Source organism: Anser cygnoides, chromosome 6, assembly GCF_040182565.1.
Source record: "Anser cygnoides isolate HZ-2024a breed goose chromosome 6, Taihu_goose_T2T_genome, whole genome shotgun sequence".
NCBI lineage: Eukaryota > Metazoa > Chordata > Aves > Anseriformes > Anatidae > Anser > Anser cygnoides.
In genome coordinates this window covers 13,433,094-13,447,351 of record NC_089878.1, presented here as the reverse complement: position 1 = coordinate 13,447,351, position 14,258 = coordinate 13,433,094, and the positions used below count along the sequence as shown (strand labels likewise).

General features: G+C 58.0%; 1 protein-coding gene across 1 annotated transcript; it reads left to right on the top strand.

Moving 5' to 3' along the window:
- Positions 1-2,620: 2,620 nt before the first annotated feature.
- LOC136791155 (maestro heat-like repeat-containing protein family member 7) lies at positions 2,621-9,904 on the top strand. The gene is made up of 14 exons (XM_066999907.1): positions 2,621-3,162; positions 3,590-3,711; positions 3,897-4,051; positions 4,403-4,550; positions 4,986-5,173; positions 5,263-5,400; positions 5,965-6,079; positions 6,505-6,642; positions 6,913-7,089; positions 7,257-7,412; positions 7,982-8,083; positions 8,212-8,314; positions 8,451-8,510; positions 8,978-9,904. Exons 1-14 carry the CDS (start codon positions 3,045-3,047, stop codon positions 9,169-9,171), a joined length of 1,914 nt encoding a protein of 637 aa, XP_066856008.1. The 5' UTR covers positions 2,621-3,044; the 3' UTR covers positions 9,172-9,904.
- Positions 9,905-14,258: the final 4,354 nt, after the last annotated feature.

The following is a 14,258-nucleotide window of genomic DNA, read 5'->3' as shown; positions in this document are numbered from 1 at the left end:
GGGTCGCCACAGCCTCTTTGGGGCAAGCTCTCTGCCTGGCGGAGACCATGGTAAAAACTGCGGTCACAGAGACTGCCAGCAGAGAGGATGGACTCGAAGGGGAGGAGGGGCAGAAGCCCTGTGTGCCACCACACGATCTCCCACACCCAGCACTGAAGCACGCTGCGGGTGCTGCTCACACACTGGCGCCACCCTCCCGGGGGCTGTTCCTAGGCAGAGGGCCTGGGCCCTGGCAGCACCTGCTCCCGTCAGCAGCTCTGGGCGGCCACGCAGGCCAACGCTCTGCAAGTCCCACAGGCTTCCCAGCTATGCCCGCAGGAACCTGAGCTGTGCGCAGAGACGGAGGGGAAGGAGGGCGGGTGACAGAGGAAAGGTTCTCCAGTGGAGGGAGTCCCTGTCCTGAAGGTCCCATCCCCTCTGGAGATGCAAGAGGCTCTTTCTGTACATGGCCTGCGTCTCAGTGCTGCAGAGGAGAATCTGGCAACAGACTTTGGCAGAATGGCCTTATCCCCTAAGGGGCAGAGGGATCAGCGTGCTGGGCTAGGGGCGGGAAGTGCTGGACTTCTCTTCCTGCTCTTTCTCTCTAAAACCACTCATTTCCTAGGTGCTCATTGCTGAGAACAGCTGCTTTATCACTCCCAAAGTTGAGTGTCCCTCTGAGTATGCTCAGGTCAGCTCCATTGCCATCCTTGCAGCCACAGAGCAGACCTGCTCTTGTACATGCACTCACACCAGCCCCGTGCCCCCACAAGCACCCTCAACTTAGCCCCGCTCCCCTCTGGGCAAGCTTGGTGCAGCTCTGTGCCCACCGCGCAGGAGGGGAGCAGCTCTGGTCCCTGCCACAGGAGCACTTCCCTCCCTGGGTGCTGTCACTGTCCTGGCCGTCCCTGGCTGACGCGCTTCCCGCAGGACTGCTCTCCCCAGACAAGGGCCAGTGCGTGCCTCTACCACACGATGGCAAGCAGAGACAGTGAAACGTCCCCAGCAGCAGGGCTGGAGCGGGCGGCGCTGGAAGGGGAAGGCGATTCTTGGCAGAGGAGCAGGGCTCCCCATCTCTCCTGCCTGGCCCCCCCTGTGCTGGGGAAGACGGAGGAGCTGAGCCTTGCCACGCAGGTGATGTGCCGGACATGTTGTGCGCAGCCTCATGAGCTCCCATCCATGTGGCACAGTGGGTGCACGTCCCTGTGTCAGGATGGTTGTTCTCAGGCTGTAAAAATTCAACCAGTACGAATGCTAGCAACTGCAGCTGGGACAGAGCGATGCTGGACGCATGTGCACAGAGGGAGACGAGCGGCTGGAGAACAGCTCTGCAGAAAGGGACCTGGGGGAACTGGTCACCAGCGGGTGCAACATGAGCCAGCAGTTTGCCCTGGCAGCTGGGGCATTTCAAAACTGCCTTTTGGGGCATTCGACATAAAATAGCCAGCTGGTAAAATATGTGATTCTCCTGTTCTGCTTAGTGTTGGTGTGGCCCCACCTTGAATATGGTGTGCAGTTCTGAGCTCCACAATATAAAAAGGAAAATAAAACATCTGAATGCGTCCAGAAGAGGGCAACAAAGCTGGTAAAAAAGGACTGGGAGGCATGTGCTGTGAGAAGAGGCTGAGGACATTTGGGTTGTTGTCTAGTTCAGAGAAAAGAAGGCTAAGAGGCAAGCTCGTTGCTCTCCACAGCCTCCTGAGGAGTGGAAATAGAGAGGGAAGTTTTTCAGCTCCACCATCTCACAGTCACTGCAGACAAGGCCGCCTAAAGCCTTGGCTTCCCTATTGCGTGGAGAAGGAAGATATCATCAACGCAGGCCAGGAGCCTCCTGGATTGCATATGCCCTGCTGTGTTGTCCCCCCAGCAGACAATCAGGATGGTCGAAGGCCCCGGTGAGGACCAGTGCCTGCAAACAGGCTCCTATCTGTCTGTAGAAGGCCTCATTTACTTGTTCTCCCTGGTCAAGTGGCCTGCACCCACTCTAATGTCACCTTTCCCTCTCCTCCCTTTCATCCTAAGCCATAAACTCTCAGCCAGCTCCTCAGCCATTCCAGACAGAGCTCCACACACTCCATCTGCTTGCTCCCATGAAGGGCAACACCCCCTCCTCATCTTGCCAGCGTGTCCTTCCTAAAGAGCCGCTATGCCTCCAATGAAACGCTAACACACTGGAATAACAATTTCTTTGAGTGACAGCAAAAAGGGGGGTTGCACCCCTCACAAATCGTAGAATCATTGAATCATGAAGGCTGGAAAAGACCTCCAAGGTCATCTGGTCCAACCATCACTCAGCTTGGTGTTGTCTGCCCTCTTGCAGAGGGCGCGCTCAATCCCACTGCTCATGTCACCGACAGAGATGTTAAATAATAGCGGTCCCAGTACAGACCCCTCGAGGACACCACTCGTCACTGGTCTCCACCTGGGCATCACAGTTGCTGTTGACCATCCATCCAGTTCCTTATGCCCTGGAAATCCAGACACAGAGGTGTACGGGTCTGGGCACTCAGACGTTGTCACCACCAGTTTGGTGACCCAGCCCCGCAGGCCCCTTCCCACCCACCGCTTGGTGGGCCTGTGACAAGGGGCTGCTGATGGGCAGTTCAGAGAGCTGGGGCACTGGGAAGCCGTGCGGGGTGGGTGGTGGGAGGACTGGAGGGGCTGCGGAGGCTGGAGGCTACGAGGGGCCAGGCTGGCAGGAAGGCCCTCAGAGCCAGGCTGGTGGGAAGCCCTGAGGGGATGGGGTGGCAGGAGGGGTCTGAGGGGCGAGGCAGGTGGCAGCGTGTCACGGGGCCCTTTGTGACCTGCCGTGATGCGGGCTCTGTCCAGACAATGGGCGTGCAGCAACGGGTCACGGGGCCCTTTGTGACCTCTGTGATATAAGTGCGGCTGGCAGCGTGGTTTCCCCACATTGCCTGGAGGACGAGACGGGACAGGACGGGAAGGAGTGGAGCTGCAAGGAGTCCCTGCAGAGCCACCCCGTTCCTACTGCCCGTGTCTTTGGTGCTTCCTGGAAGCGTTTCCCATCCCTGTGGTGGGAGCCCTTGAGGCCAGACCTCAGCAGCATGGCGGGGAGACACCCCAGCATGCCCAAGAAGGCCTGGATGGAGGAGGAGGACAAGGTTAATGCCAGCCCAGCGCAGCAGCCTGATGAGCTGACCGAGGTGCAGGTGCTGCAGGCAGGTGAGTGGCCAAGCTGGGCTGAAGGGCTGGCAGCTGCAAGCTGCCTCTGCCCCTTCCCGTCCTCACAGGAGCTGCTGTCCCATGTGGCATCCCCAGGGGCAAGGGGCGAGGGGAACCGTCCGACTCCATGGGATGAGCAGGGAGAGGCAGGACGAAGCAGGGCACGGGCAGCCATCCTGTGGGTACAGACCTCTCCTGCCCAATGGCAGCAAGCACCTTGTGGGGCGCAGGGCTCTCCCCCCTTAACATGCCCCATCTGCTGGGGAACACCTGGCTCCGACGCATGCACAAGAGAGATTGGGCTCAGTGCCCCCGCTAGTTCCTGGCTCGGGGATCACCCTGCCCGGGCAGTGTGGTCTTGGCTGTGTCCTCCAGCCTCTCCCACAGACCCTCAGCTCTGTCTGTGCTTGGTCTTCACCAAATCCAGGCTGGGACCAGACAGAACAGGAGCAGCAGCAGCAGCAGGACAGGGACCAGAAGCAGGAGCAGGAGGCCATTGCAGTCAAGCTGGATGAGCGTGTAGTAGGCAGGGTCGTCCTTTCAAAACATGTAAGTATCCGGCTGGTGGGACTCAAGCCCTTGGGGGATCGTGTGCCCCGCTTGAAGCTCTGTCGTTGGGCATGTGACACCCTTTTTGGCCAGCACTGAGTGGTGGGAAGAGAAGCACTTGTCAGTGGACCCCGGGAAAGGGACTGCTCTGGCAGCAGCCCCACTCTCAGACATTTCTCCTCCAGGCACCGAACATCGTGAAGAGCATCTACCAGTGGCTCGTGTCCAACACAGAAGAGTCTGCCCAGCACCGTCTGGACAAGAGCCTTCTGGAGCTGGCCGAGGAGCACCCTCACGACGTGGTGGTGACCCTGCTGCGCTGCTCCCCATCGTGTGACAGGTATGGGGCCCGCCTGCCCTGATGGCTCGGGGCCCGCCAGCCTTTCGAGCCCATCCAGCGCCAGCTGCCAGCTGGCGATTTTCAGGATGCCCTGCAGGGGCCGAGCCCTCCATCGCCCCATTTCCCAGCCCTGCCACATCAGCCCCAGAGCCTGCCACCACAATCCCTCCCCGCCCCACAGCGGACCGCACCTCGGCTGCCTGCAGCCTGCAGGGCCGGGCCTGCCGGGTGCTGCCTGTGAGGGGCAGGGGGCAGAGGCAGGACTGGTGGCCAGCCCGGGCCCCTCCGCGGTTGCCCAGGCCTTGGTGCTGTGGCCGAGGCCCCCCCTGACTGAGCTCTCTGGACCTCCAGAGCTGCCGCGACCATGTGGAGGCTGATGACCTCCTCAGCCCGGACTGCAAGGAAGGTGATGGCAGAGCTGTGCTGCGTGCTGAAGGACTGGCCCCTTCACAGGACGTCCACCTCTGACGGGGACAACACGGATGTCTTCGTCCTGGCCGTGAGTTTCTGAACAAGGCCTCTCTTCCCCCAGGGGCTGCATCTCGGGGCAGCTCTCCATCCTCCCCTGTCACTACATCTCCCTGCCTCAGGCGGTGGGCTGCAAACCTGGCTTAGGGGCAGGTTTAGGGGACAGGGCAGGGCCAAGGCACAGCCCAGCAGGCTGCAGGGGCTGGGACAGAGAACCCAGGCTGGCTGCAGGACACAGGAGACTCAGCCAGGGCACATTCCCACCGCCCCAGGGAGGCTGCTTGTGGCACAAAGAAGAGCTGAGCCCAAAGAGCTTTGGTGGCTCAGCTCTGGCTGGGAGCCAGGCCGGGTGCTCTGCCTGCATCTCCCGTGGCCCACGTCTGCACCCGAGCCTCAGCCTCCCACGCTGGGGCCATGCCACAGGGATGTCTCAGCAGTGAGTGCCATCTCTGGGTCTTTTTTGCAGGCAACCAAGGTGCTGCGGGAGATCCTCCAGCCAACCATTTACCCAGTGAAGGTGGAGGCGCATTTCTCCCTACTCCTGCTGGTGTTGCTCTTCCAAATCTCCGCAAGCGCACAGCAGACACCAGAAGAGGTGGAGACGCTCTACAGGGAATGGCAGCAGGAGGAGAGCATTCCCACCAGCCCCAGCAGGTGCTCTGTCCCACTCCTCCCATCCTTCCCGTGGTCCTGGAGCCTGGGCCAGGGATCCCAGTGTGACCTGGGCTTTGCTCTGCCTGCAGGTTTGCGGTGCTGACTCTGAAAGCACTGCTATGCCGTCTTGGGTATGACATGCTGGTGCTTGAATTAGAAAAGAAGAATGCCTGGGAGACACTAGTCAACGCTGAGAGCCACCACTGGGCAGTGGGTCAGCTGGCCAGGTGAGGGCACCCTGCTCCCTTCTCCCCCCGGCATTTCTCCCTTGCAGATGGGGAGCCCCATCCGATCCCCTTGGTGGCGGCTGGCAGGGGCCCCATTTCTCAAAGAAAGGGGCTGCAGCCTTGGCTCTTGCGAGCAGAAGGGCAAAGCCTGAGAGAGGGTGGCTGCACGAGAGCAGTCCCCTGCCACAGTGCCGGCCTCCCCTCCCAAGGGCAGCCCCCCGGGGCAGGGCAGGAAGCACTGAGCGACACCGGCAGAGCCCGGGGCACATGAATCGCCCGTGGGCAAGAATGAGGTCTCCTCAGAAGGGGCAGGAAGCCTGCAGGGCAGGAAGCCCATTGTGCACCCAAGGTGCCCGCTGCTCTGGGGCGCTGGCTTTCTCCCTGCAAGGAGAGGTGGCGGAAGACCACGTCTCTGTGAGCATTAAATGCTGGTGGCTGCTGGAGCAGAGCTGAGGGGGCCCTGGCCTGGCCTGTGGTGTAACGGCTGGATGAGGGGGGCAGTCAGACCCAGGAGCATTTCACTCATCCTGCTCAGGACTTACCCTGTCTTCTTCCCTCTGCCAGGATGTTGAGAAGCATCACAATAAAAGAGCATCAACAGATTGTGCTGCATCTGGAAAACTGGCTCAGCAGGAACGAGCCATGCTGGGAGGTCCCCGCCATGGCCTTCCTGGTCGAGGTGAGCCTGATGGCAAGCGGTGCCTGTCTGAGCTGCCTCTCGCCACGCCACCCTCTTGTGGCCACAGCTGTGGGGAGAGGCCAGCCGGTGGAGCTGGGGCGGGGGTGGGCCCCAGTTCATCCCCTTGGCACATGCTGCCAGAGTGACACTTGGCTACAGTTTTTCGTGCCTCCCTTGGGCAAGGTCTCTCTGTGCAATTGTTCCTCAGAGGCTGGGGTATCCCCGGCTGCTGGGGGCCGGGAGGAGCGGTCGAACACTGCCACACACGGGGCAAGGAGCCCAGGGGCTCTGCACATCCGCTGCTGCCTTTGGGCTCAGCTGCCTGCGCTGGTGCCTGATCCCTGCACTGGTGGATGTATCCAGCCCTCCATGGTGCGGTGTGTCCTGCTGGCCATTTCCACCTTTCACTGATGCGTATTTTTCAGATGCTGGCCTTTGATGACCTCAGAGTAGTGTCTGTCCGAGTCCTGAAGCTCTTCGCAAGATACCTGAGGAGTCAGTGCACGGTGATGCGTCAGCTGGTGCTCAGCGGCCTCACAACGCTCAGCAGAAGACCTCGTACAGTAAGCAGGGTTCAGCTGGCTGAAGCCATATTGGTGATGTGGCTCCGGGCCAGGGACGCTGGCTAACACCATTGCTTGGACTTTGCTGGGCATTAGGCACTGTGGGAGCTGCTCCCACCTGTCGTGCCTCCACGTGCATCTGTCCAAGTTCCTTGGGGCAGGACTTTGACTTCTAGGCCCCAAAGCAGCGGTGTGGGTTCTAACAGCCTGAGCATGTTTGCCTGTGCAGCCTTCTGTGGTTTCCTAACATGGTGTTGTTACTCCACACAGGCAAGAAAAATGGCGTTCCTGCTGCCGGAGATCATGAAGCTACTGCCAGAAGTGGAAGGAGATATGGTTGGAAACACCCTGATTGTGCTCATCAGAGTGCTCAAGGAGCTGGACGTCCGCAAGGCCAGCCGCATCGCTCTGCAGCTGGCAGAGAGGCTCCCAACGTTCTTTGACAACGTAAGGCTGAGGGCACAGGGCCCAGCTGGGGTCTCCAAGGGACGGTGCCTTTCTTGATGGATGTTGGGTGCTGTCCGGAAGCATTGTGCCCTGTGAATTTTCGGACCCTTGCCCAGGTGGGCCTGGAGCAGCTGGTGCTGAGGTCTTTTCTTCTTCCTTCCCACCAGGAATCCAGCTACACGCAGCTGCTCTCCATCCACTTCTTCAGATATGTGATGAACTTAGTAGCAGGAAGTGGAAAAGAGCAGCTGAAGAGACACGTGCGCCAGAGCGTGATCCCACTGTTCTTCCACTTGCACGATGAGAACCAGCAAGTGGCCAAGGTTGGCTTCTCTAACCAGCGTGGTCATTTGGGGAGGGCAATGTTGACACCCCGGGGTGGGACTGAGCACCCACAGCAAGGGGCGCTGGAGGGACGGAGCCGTGGGGTCTGCTGCCATCCCTGCTCCCTGCATCCAGCCCTCTGCAGGGCGGCTGCCTGCAGCCCCACAGCTGGCGATGGCTGAAAAGGTGGGCACGGCCATTTCCCAGAGCTGCTCTGCCTGCTCGGCAGTGCTCGGCAGCGGTGCGCGGCCACGCAGGCCAACGCTCTGCAAGTCCCACAGGCTTCCCAGCTATGCCCGCAGGAACCTGAAGCTCTGGGCTTGGACCGCCGGTCCCCTCCGCCCCTGTGCTATGCCCAGGTGCCCCGCAGATGTCCGGGCTTGGGCCTGCCCCAGCTCCCTCGGGCACTACACCGCGGAGCAGACGCCTGCTCCCTGTGGTCACCCTGCCCCACACAGCGCCCTGGGCCATGCAGAGGCGTGCAGCCCCTGCAGCCTTGCCAAGGTGTTGGGGACACAGGTCCCTTGAGAGTTGGTGGTGGCATTTCAAATTCTCTCCTGCTCTTCAGGCCGCTGAGGAAGCCCTTCTCAATGCTGCCAATTTCCTGAAGAGGAAGCAGCTCGCGAACCTGCTGGAGACACAGCAAAAATGGAGACTCAGCGAGTGCCTGGTAAGGACAGCTCTGAAGCCCCAGACCGGGACTGGACAAGCCCACAGCGCCCCAGTGCATGGGGCAGGCAGCTGTCCGAGGGGGACGGTCTGCACCAGCCCCATGCCCTTGTGCTCTCCCTTGTGCAGCTGGAGGACGACAGCTGGCGAACGGATGGGTACCTGCGCCAGAGCCTGCCTTACCTGCAGAGCCCGCAGCAGCCCTTGCGACTGGAGGCGGTCAGGTTCATAGGTGAGCCAGAGCCCCGGGGTCCCTCTGTGCCCGAGGGGAGGAGGGCAGGTGGCCCGGCCGGCAGGGCCACTGGGGGGGGGTTGTGCTGCTGGGAAGGGCTGGTGGGCAGGGTTTGTGACAGACTGTGTGTGCCTAGGGCTCATTGCGAGGCAAGTGGAGGATTGGCACGAGGAGGAGCTCCCCATCATCTACGAAGGTGAGTGAGGGCAGTGGGGTATCGGCGGAGGCTGGTGGGGAGGGGTAAAGACCCTGGGCTGGGAGCTCCAGCCCCTGCCCTGGCGCGGAGGGCTCTGCTGCTTGTGCGGGAGAGGGGCGGTGTGGGCAGAGGGGAGAGAGATTTCAGGGGCTTGTTTGGGGCCAGCCCCCTCCTGCTGGTCTCATTGCCCCCTGCTCCTGCCTGACCACAGGAAGAGCTGGGTGGCGCTGGCCACAGCAGGAGCTGTTAGAATCATAAAATCAGAGAGTCGTAGAATGGTTTGGGTTGGAAGGGAGCTATAACGTCATCGAATTCCAACCTGTCTGCCATGGTCAGGGATGCGTCCCACTAGACCAGGTTGCTGAGAGCCCCATCCAACCTTGCTTGAATACTTCCAGGGATGGGGCCCTTCCTGGGGTCCCCGCAGACAAAGGCTCTGACCTTGCCTCCGTTCCTCTCTCTCACAGCCATTCAAGGCATGACGGACGACATCAGTTCCTCTGTCTCTTCGCTGGCAACTCAGACTCTCTTCATTATACAAGCTGCAGTGAGCTTGTCATGCACTGTACCTGGAGTACGACGGCTGAGCTACCGGCTCTGGAAGGCGTGGAAGACGAAGTGCTCTGCACTGTCCTTCCTGTGCTGCTGTTGCCGTGCGTAGAAATGACGGCAGGCATCCTGCGTGCTGGGGCCACCTGACAGTGTGTGGAAGGCTGGGTGGCCCCTGGATTCTCCCAGCACGTGGCACATCTCCAGCCTTCAGGACCTTCCTGTCCCCTTCGCTTGCTCCCAGATCACCCTTCTGCTTGGCCCTCCCCAAATAAGCAGTCCTGCTTCTTCACCTTGTCTGCGTGTCTTTCCTTTGCGGCAATGAAATCGTGGAAGACTTGGGCCCTGAAGTGACTGGGAACCTCCAGAGAATGGCTGCCTGTGGAACTTACTGAGACTAAACACCTTGCCCCAGTTACGCCTGGGGAAGGAGTTCAAGCATATTGGTGTATCAGTGATGTGCTAATTGGTGGCCCCAGCGTCTAGTGTCTCTGTGGTGGGGCAGACTCAAAAGGATATAGTTGCCCGTCTTGATTGCCCGTTGATTGCCCAACTTAGTTGCCTGTTGCCCTAAGTTTAGGGCTCCAAACTCCAGCAGAAAAGATAAAACTCCCAGGCCACCATGCCACCCACGGGCTCTCAACTCACATGTGGCAGCACGGACCCAAAGGTCCCACTCGCCCCAAGCAATTTTATTCCCAAAGTTTCAAGGATGCCGAGAAGCCCTACTCTACCTGGGAAAAGGGCCTTTTTATAATCCATCCAGCTTTACAGGAGGGTGGCAGAATTATAAACCAACAGTCAATCATGCTGCGAGGGCCTTCCAAAGTGCTAAAGTAACCGCTAACTGCCGGAACCCCACCCCCTGCCGCAGGGGCACAAAGGGAAACCCTTAGAAAACGGTATGCGCAAAGAGCTCACTATGGGCATACCCATAAAATAGAGGAGGGCACACCTAACGTTCTTCCCATACACTAACCAGTAGACGTTAAACCAGATGAGAAGCCCCCTTCCTCCCCCAGTAAACACGCTCCTCCCCGGTTTGAGCCCGATTTAAGGAGCGTGTGGTTCACTGAGGGATCCACTAGAAGGAAAAGCGTGGAAGTATCAAGCTGTAGCATTACACATCAATTCGGGTGACCAGGTTGCAAGAGAGGGGGAGGGAACCTCACAGGTAGCAGAGCTGGTAGCAGAACGGAGTGCGGTAGAAAAGAACGAGGGAAACGTTTATCCGTTACACACCCAAACAGATTCCCAAGCCGTGTTTAACGGCTGTATGGAATGGCTGCCCTTTGGGGAGCAGAATCAGTGGGAAGTTAACCAGGGGCCAGTATGGCCAACAGATAAGTGGGAGGAGATTCTGGACAATGCTAAACATAAGCCTGTCTCGGTGAGATGGGTTGCAGCACCCATCTGTTGCACCATCTGCACAAGAGTCTCCTGGTGTGGTGGTGACCCTGCTGCGCTGCTCCCCATCGTGTGACAGGTATGGGGCCCGCCTGCCCTGATGGCTTGGGGCCCGCCAGCCTTTCGAGCCCATCCAGCGCCAGCTGCCAGCTGGCGATTTTCAGGATGCCCTGCAGGGGCCGAGCCCTCCATCGCCCCATTTCCCAGCCCTGCCACATCAGCCCCAGAGCCTGCCACCACAATCCCTCCCCGCCCCACAGCGGACCGCACCTCGGCTGCCTGCAGCCTGCAGGGCCGGGCCTGCCGGGTGCTGCCTGTGAGGGGCAGGGGGCAGAGGCAGGACTGGTGGCCAGCCCGGGCCCCTCCGCGGTTGCCCAGGCATTGGTGCTGTGGCCAAGGCCTCCTGACCAAGCTCTCTGGACCTCCAGAGTGGATAAGTACCTGCGCCAGAGCCTGCCTTACCTGCAGAGCCCGCAGCAGCCCTTGCGACTGGAGGCGGTCAGGTTCATAGGTGAGCCAGAGCCCCGGGGTCCCTCTGTGCCCGAGGGGAGGAGGGCAGGTGGCCCGGCCGGCAGGGCCACTGGGGGGGGGTTGTGCTGCTGGGAAGGGCTGGAGGGCAGGGTTTGTGACAGACTGTGTGTGCCTAGGGCTCATTGCGAGGCAAGTGGAGGATTGGCACGAGGAGGAGCTCCCCATCATCTATGAAGGTGAGTGAGGGCAGTGGGGTATCGGCGGAGGCTGGTGGGGAGGGGGAAAGACCCTGGGCTGGGAGCTCCAGCCCCTGCCCTGGCGCGGAGGGCTCTGCTGCTTGTGCGGGAGAGGGGCGGTGTGGGCAGAGGGGAGAGAGATTTCAGGGGCTTGTTTGGGGCCAGCCCCCTCCTGCTGGTCTCATTGCCCCCTGCTCCTGCCTGACCACAGGAAGAGCTGGGTGGCGCTGGCCACAGCAGGAACAGTTCTTGTGGTGCCAGTAGACATGGCCTCTGACCTTGCCTCCACTCCTCACTTTCCCAGCCCTTCAAAGCATGATGGATGATGTCAGTAGCTTTGTCTCCAGCCTGGCGACTCAGACCATCACCATACTAAGTGCTGCAGAAGGAAAGCGTCTGTCCAGACTTCAACGACTAGTGCTGTCGTCCCGGCTCTGTAGGACATTGCAGAGGAGGCCCTCTCTCCCTGGAACCAGCAACCTGTGCTGCTGGAGCTCTGTGCAGTGCTGATGGTGTGGTGGTGTTACCGTGCTAGGCAGCTGAACACTACAACCGCTCTCTCACTCCCCCTCCTTAGATGAGGAGGGGAAGAAGTAAAGGAAAGAACAACTCACGGGTTGAGATAAGGATGATTTAATTAAAGGGAAGGAAAAAAAATAATTATTAAGGAAAGATTATTATTAACTAAACAATTTAACTAAACAATTTAACTAAAAAACTAACAATTTAACTAAAGGGGAAAAAAGGAAAGGGGAAAGGGAGGGGGGAAAGGGAAAACTAAACAAAACAAGTAAAGACTATGTGGAAGTGCAGAGGAAAGAAATTACTCTCTACTTCCCACAAATGAGCGATGCTTGACCACATCCTTGAAGCATGGCCTCAACGCACGTAGCTGGTGTTCGGGAGGAGGACAGACATTTTCACAACGAGAGCCCACCCCTCCCTTCTTCCTCCTTTTTCCACCTTTTATTGCTGTGACATCATATGGTATGGAATATCCCTTTGGTTGGTTTAGGTCATCTGCCCTGGTGATGTTTCTTTTCTCACATCTTTGCCCACCCCTAGGGGGGTTAGAGAGAGTCCTGATGCTGTGCCAGCACCGCTCAGCAGCAGACACAACACCAGTGTGATACCATTGCTGTTTTAGCTACGAGTGCAGAGCACAGCACTGTATGGGCTGCTGCAGGGAAAGTTAACATCCCAGCCCAGATGGCAGGTGGCCTGTTTGCTGGGGCCACCTGAATGTGCATGGAAGACTGGGTGGCTCCTGGCTTCTCCCTGCCTGCAGGGGACCTCCAGCTCTTGGCCCTGCCTCTGCTCTTCACTTGCTTCAAGTGCATGGATACTAACGCACATAGTCTGGACAATGAACAGGAAGAGCTCCATGCCCAGTATGAGTTATGATGTCATAGGAATCTCAGAAGCTTGGTGGGAAAACTTGTGTGACTGGAAGACCAAAATGTAGATCTTTCAGAGAGATAGGAATGCAAGGAGGTGGAGTTGCACGTAAAGTAAGAGACAAATATGACTGTATGGAGGTGACCTATGGAAACCAACCTAAGTTCTATTGAATGCCTTTGGATCACCTCTGTCCCTGGCCAGAACATGGAGCAGATCCTTTGGGGAACTATGCTAAGGTACATGGAAAATAAGGAGGTGATTGGTGACTGCCAACATGGCTTCACTAACAGCAGATTGTGCCTGATGGATCTGGTAGCTTTCTAAGATGGGGTTACAGTATTAATGAACTGGGGAAGAGCAAGTGACATCATCTACCTAGATTTGTGGAAAGCATTTGACACTGTCCCACATGATATCTTTGTCTCTACATGGAAGAGACAAGGATTTCACAGATGGACCACTCAGTGGATAAGGAATTGGCTGGATGGATGCACTTGAAAAGTTGCGGTCAGTGGCTCAATGTCCAGGTGGAGATGAGTAACAAGAGATGTCCCGAAGGTGTCTGTACTGGGACCGCTATTATTTAACATCTCTGTCGGTGACATGAGCAGTGGGATTGAGCACACCCTCTGCAAGAGGGCAGACAACACCAAGCTGAGTGGTGCGGTTGACGTGCTGGAGGGCAGAGGGGCCATCCAGAGGGCCCTGGGCAGGCCTGAGAGGTGGGCCCATGTGAACCTCATGGAGTTCACCAAGGCCAAGCACAAGGTCCTGCACCTGGGCCGGGGCAAGCCCAAACATGAATCCAGGCTGAATCCACTGCCCTGGGGGTGTTTAAGGAAAGGTTGGACGTAGTGGTTAAGGACACGGTTTTGTGGGTGATATTGCTGGTAGGGGGATGGTTGGACCAGATGATCTTGGAGGTCTTTTCCACCCTTCATGACTCCATGATTCTATGATTTGTGAGGGGTGCAACCCCCCCTTTTTGCTGACACTCAAGGAAATTGTTATTCCAGTGTGTTAGTGTTGCACTGACAGGCAGCTGATTAAGCAAATGATGAAACAATTGAGTCCTTGCAAGGACAAATAAGGGTATTTATTTGCAGAGATAACTAACTGTTGAACATACCACTCAGTGACTTCATGCAGCTCTGTCAGATGTGTTAGACCAAAAAAAAATTTGAGATCCAAATTAAAGAAGGGGAGACAAGGATCTCCTGATTGGACAGCTTGTGATTCTGTTCCAGATAGTGAACCAAAATTTACAAGCTTGGCACAGCCAGACGAGAAACAAAGCTTAAGACCCTTGTACCCCACTAAGGAATCAGAAATTAGATGAGAAGTATTTTACCCTGAAAATGAGGAAGTGGTGATGAGGCTGCTAATTAAGACTAAGATCACCACTGACAATAACCAACGTGGGGAAGCCCTGCAAATTACTATCTGGGTGATACCATACTTGGCAGTTGAAATGTTGAAAATTCAGGAAAAGATTGTGAGGCCAACCATGAGAAGAGGCCGACCCCCAGCTCCCCACACCTTCCTTTCAGGTAGTTGCAGAGAGCAATGAGGCCTCCCTGAGCCTCCTCTTCTCCAGACTAAACAACCCCAGTTCCCTCAGCCGCTCCTCATAAGACTTGTGTTCCAGGCCCTTCACCAGCTTCGTAGCCCTTCTCTGGACATG

Coding starts and splice junctions, on each gene's coding strand:
- LOC136791155 (XM_066999907.1), top strand. CDS start 3,045: ATGGCGGGGAGACACCCCAGCATGCCCAAGAAGGCCTGGATGGAGGAG. Junction 7,090..7,256: donor TCCCAACGTTCTTTGACAAC/GTAAGGCTGAGG, acceptor CCTTCCCACCAG/GAATCCAGCTACACGCAGCT. Junction 7,413..7,981: donor AGAACCAGCAAGTGGCCAAG/GTTGGCTTCTCT, acceptor CCTGCTCTTCAG/GCCGCTGAGGAAGCCCTTCT.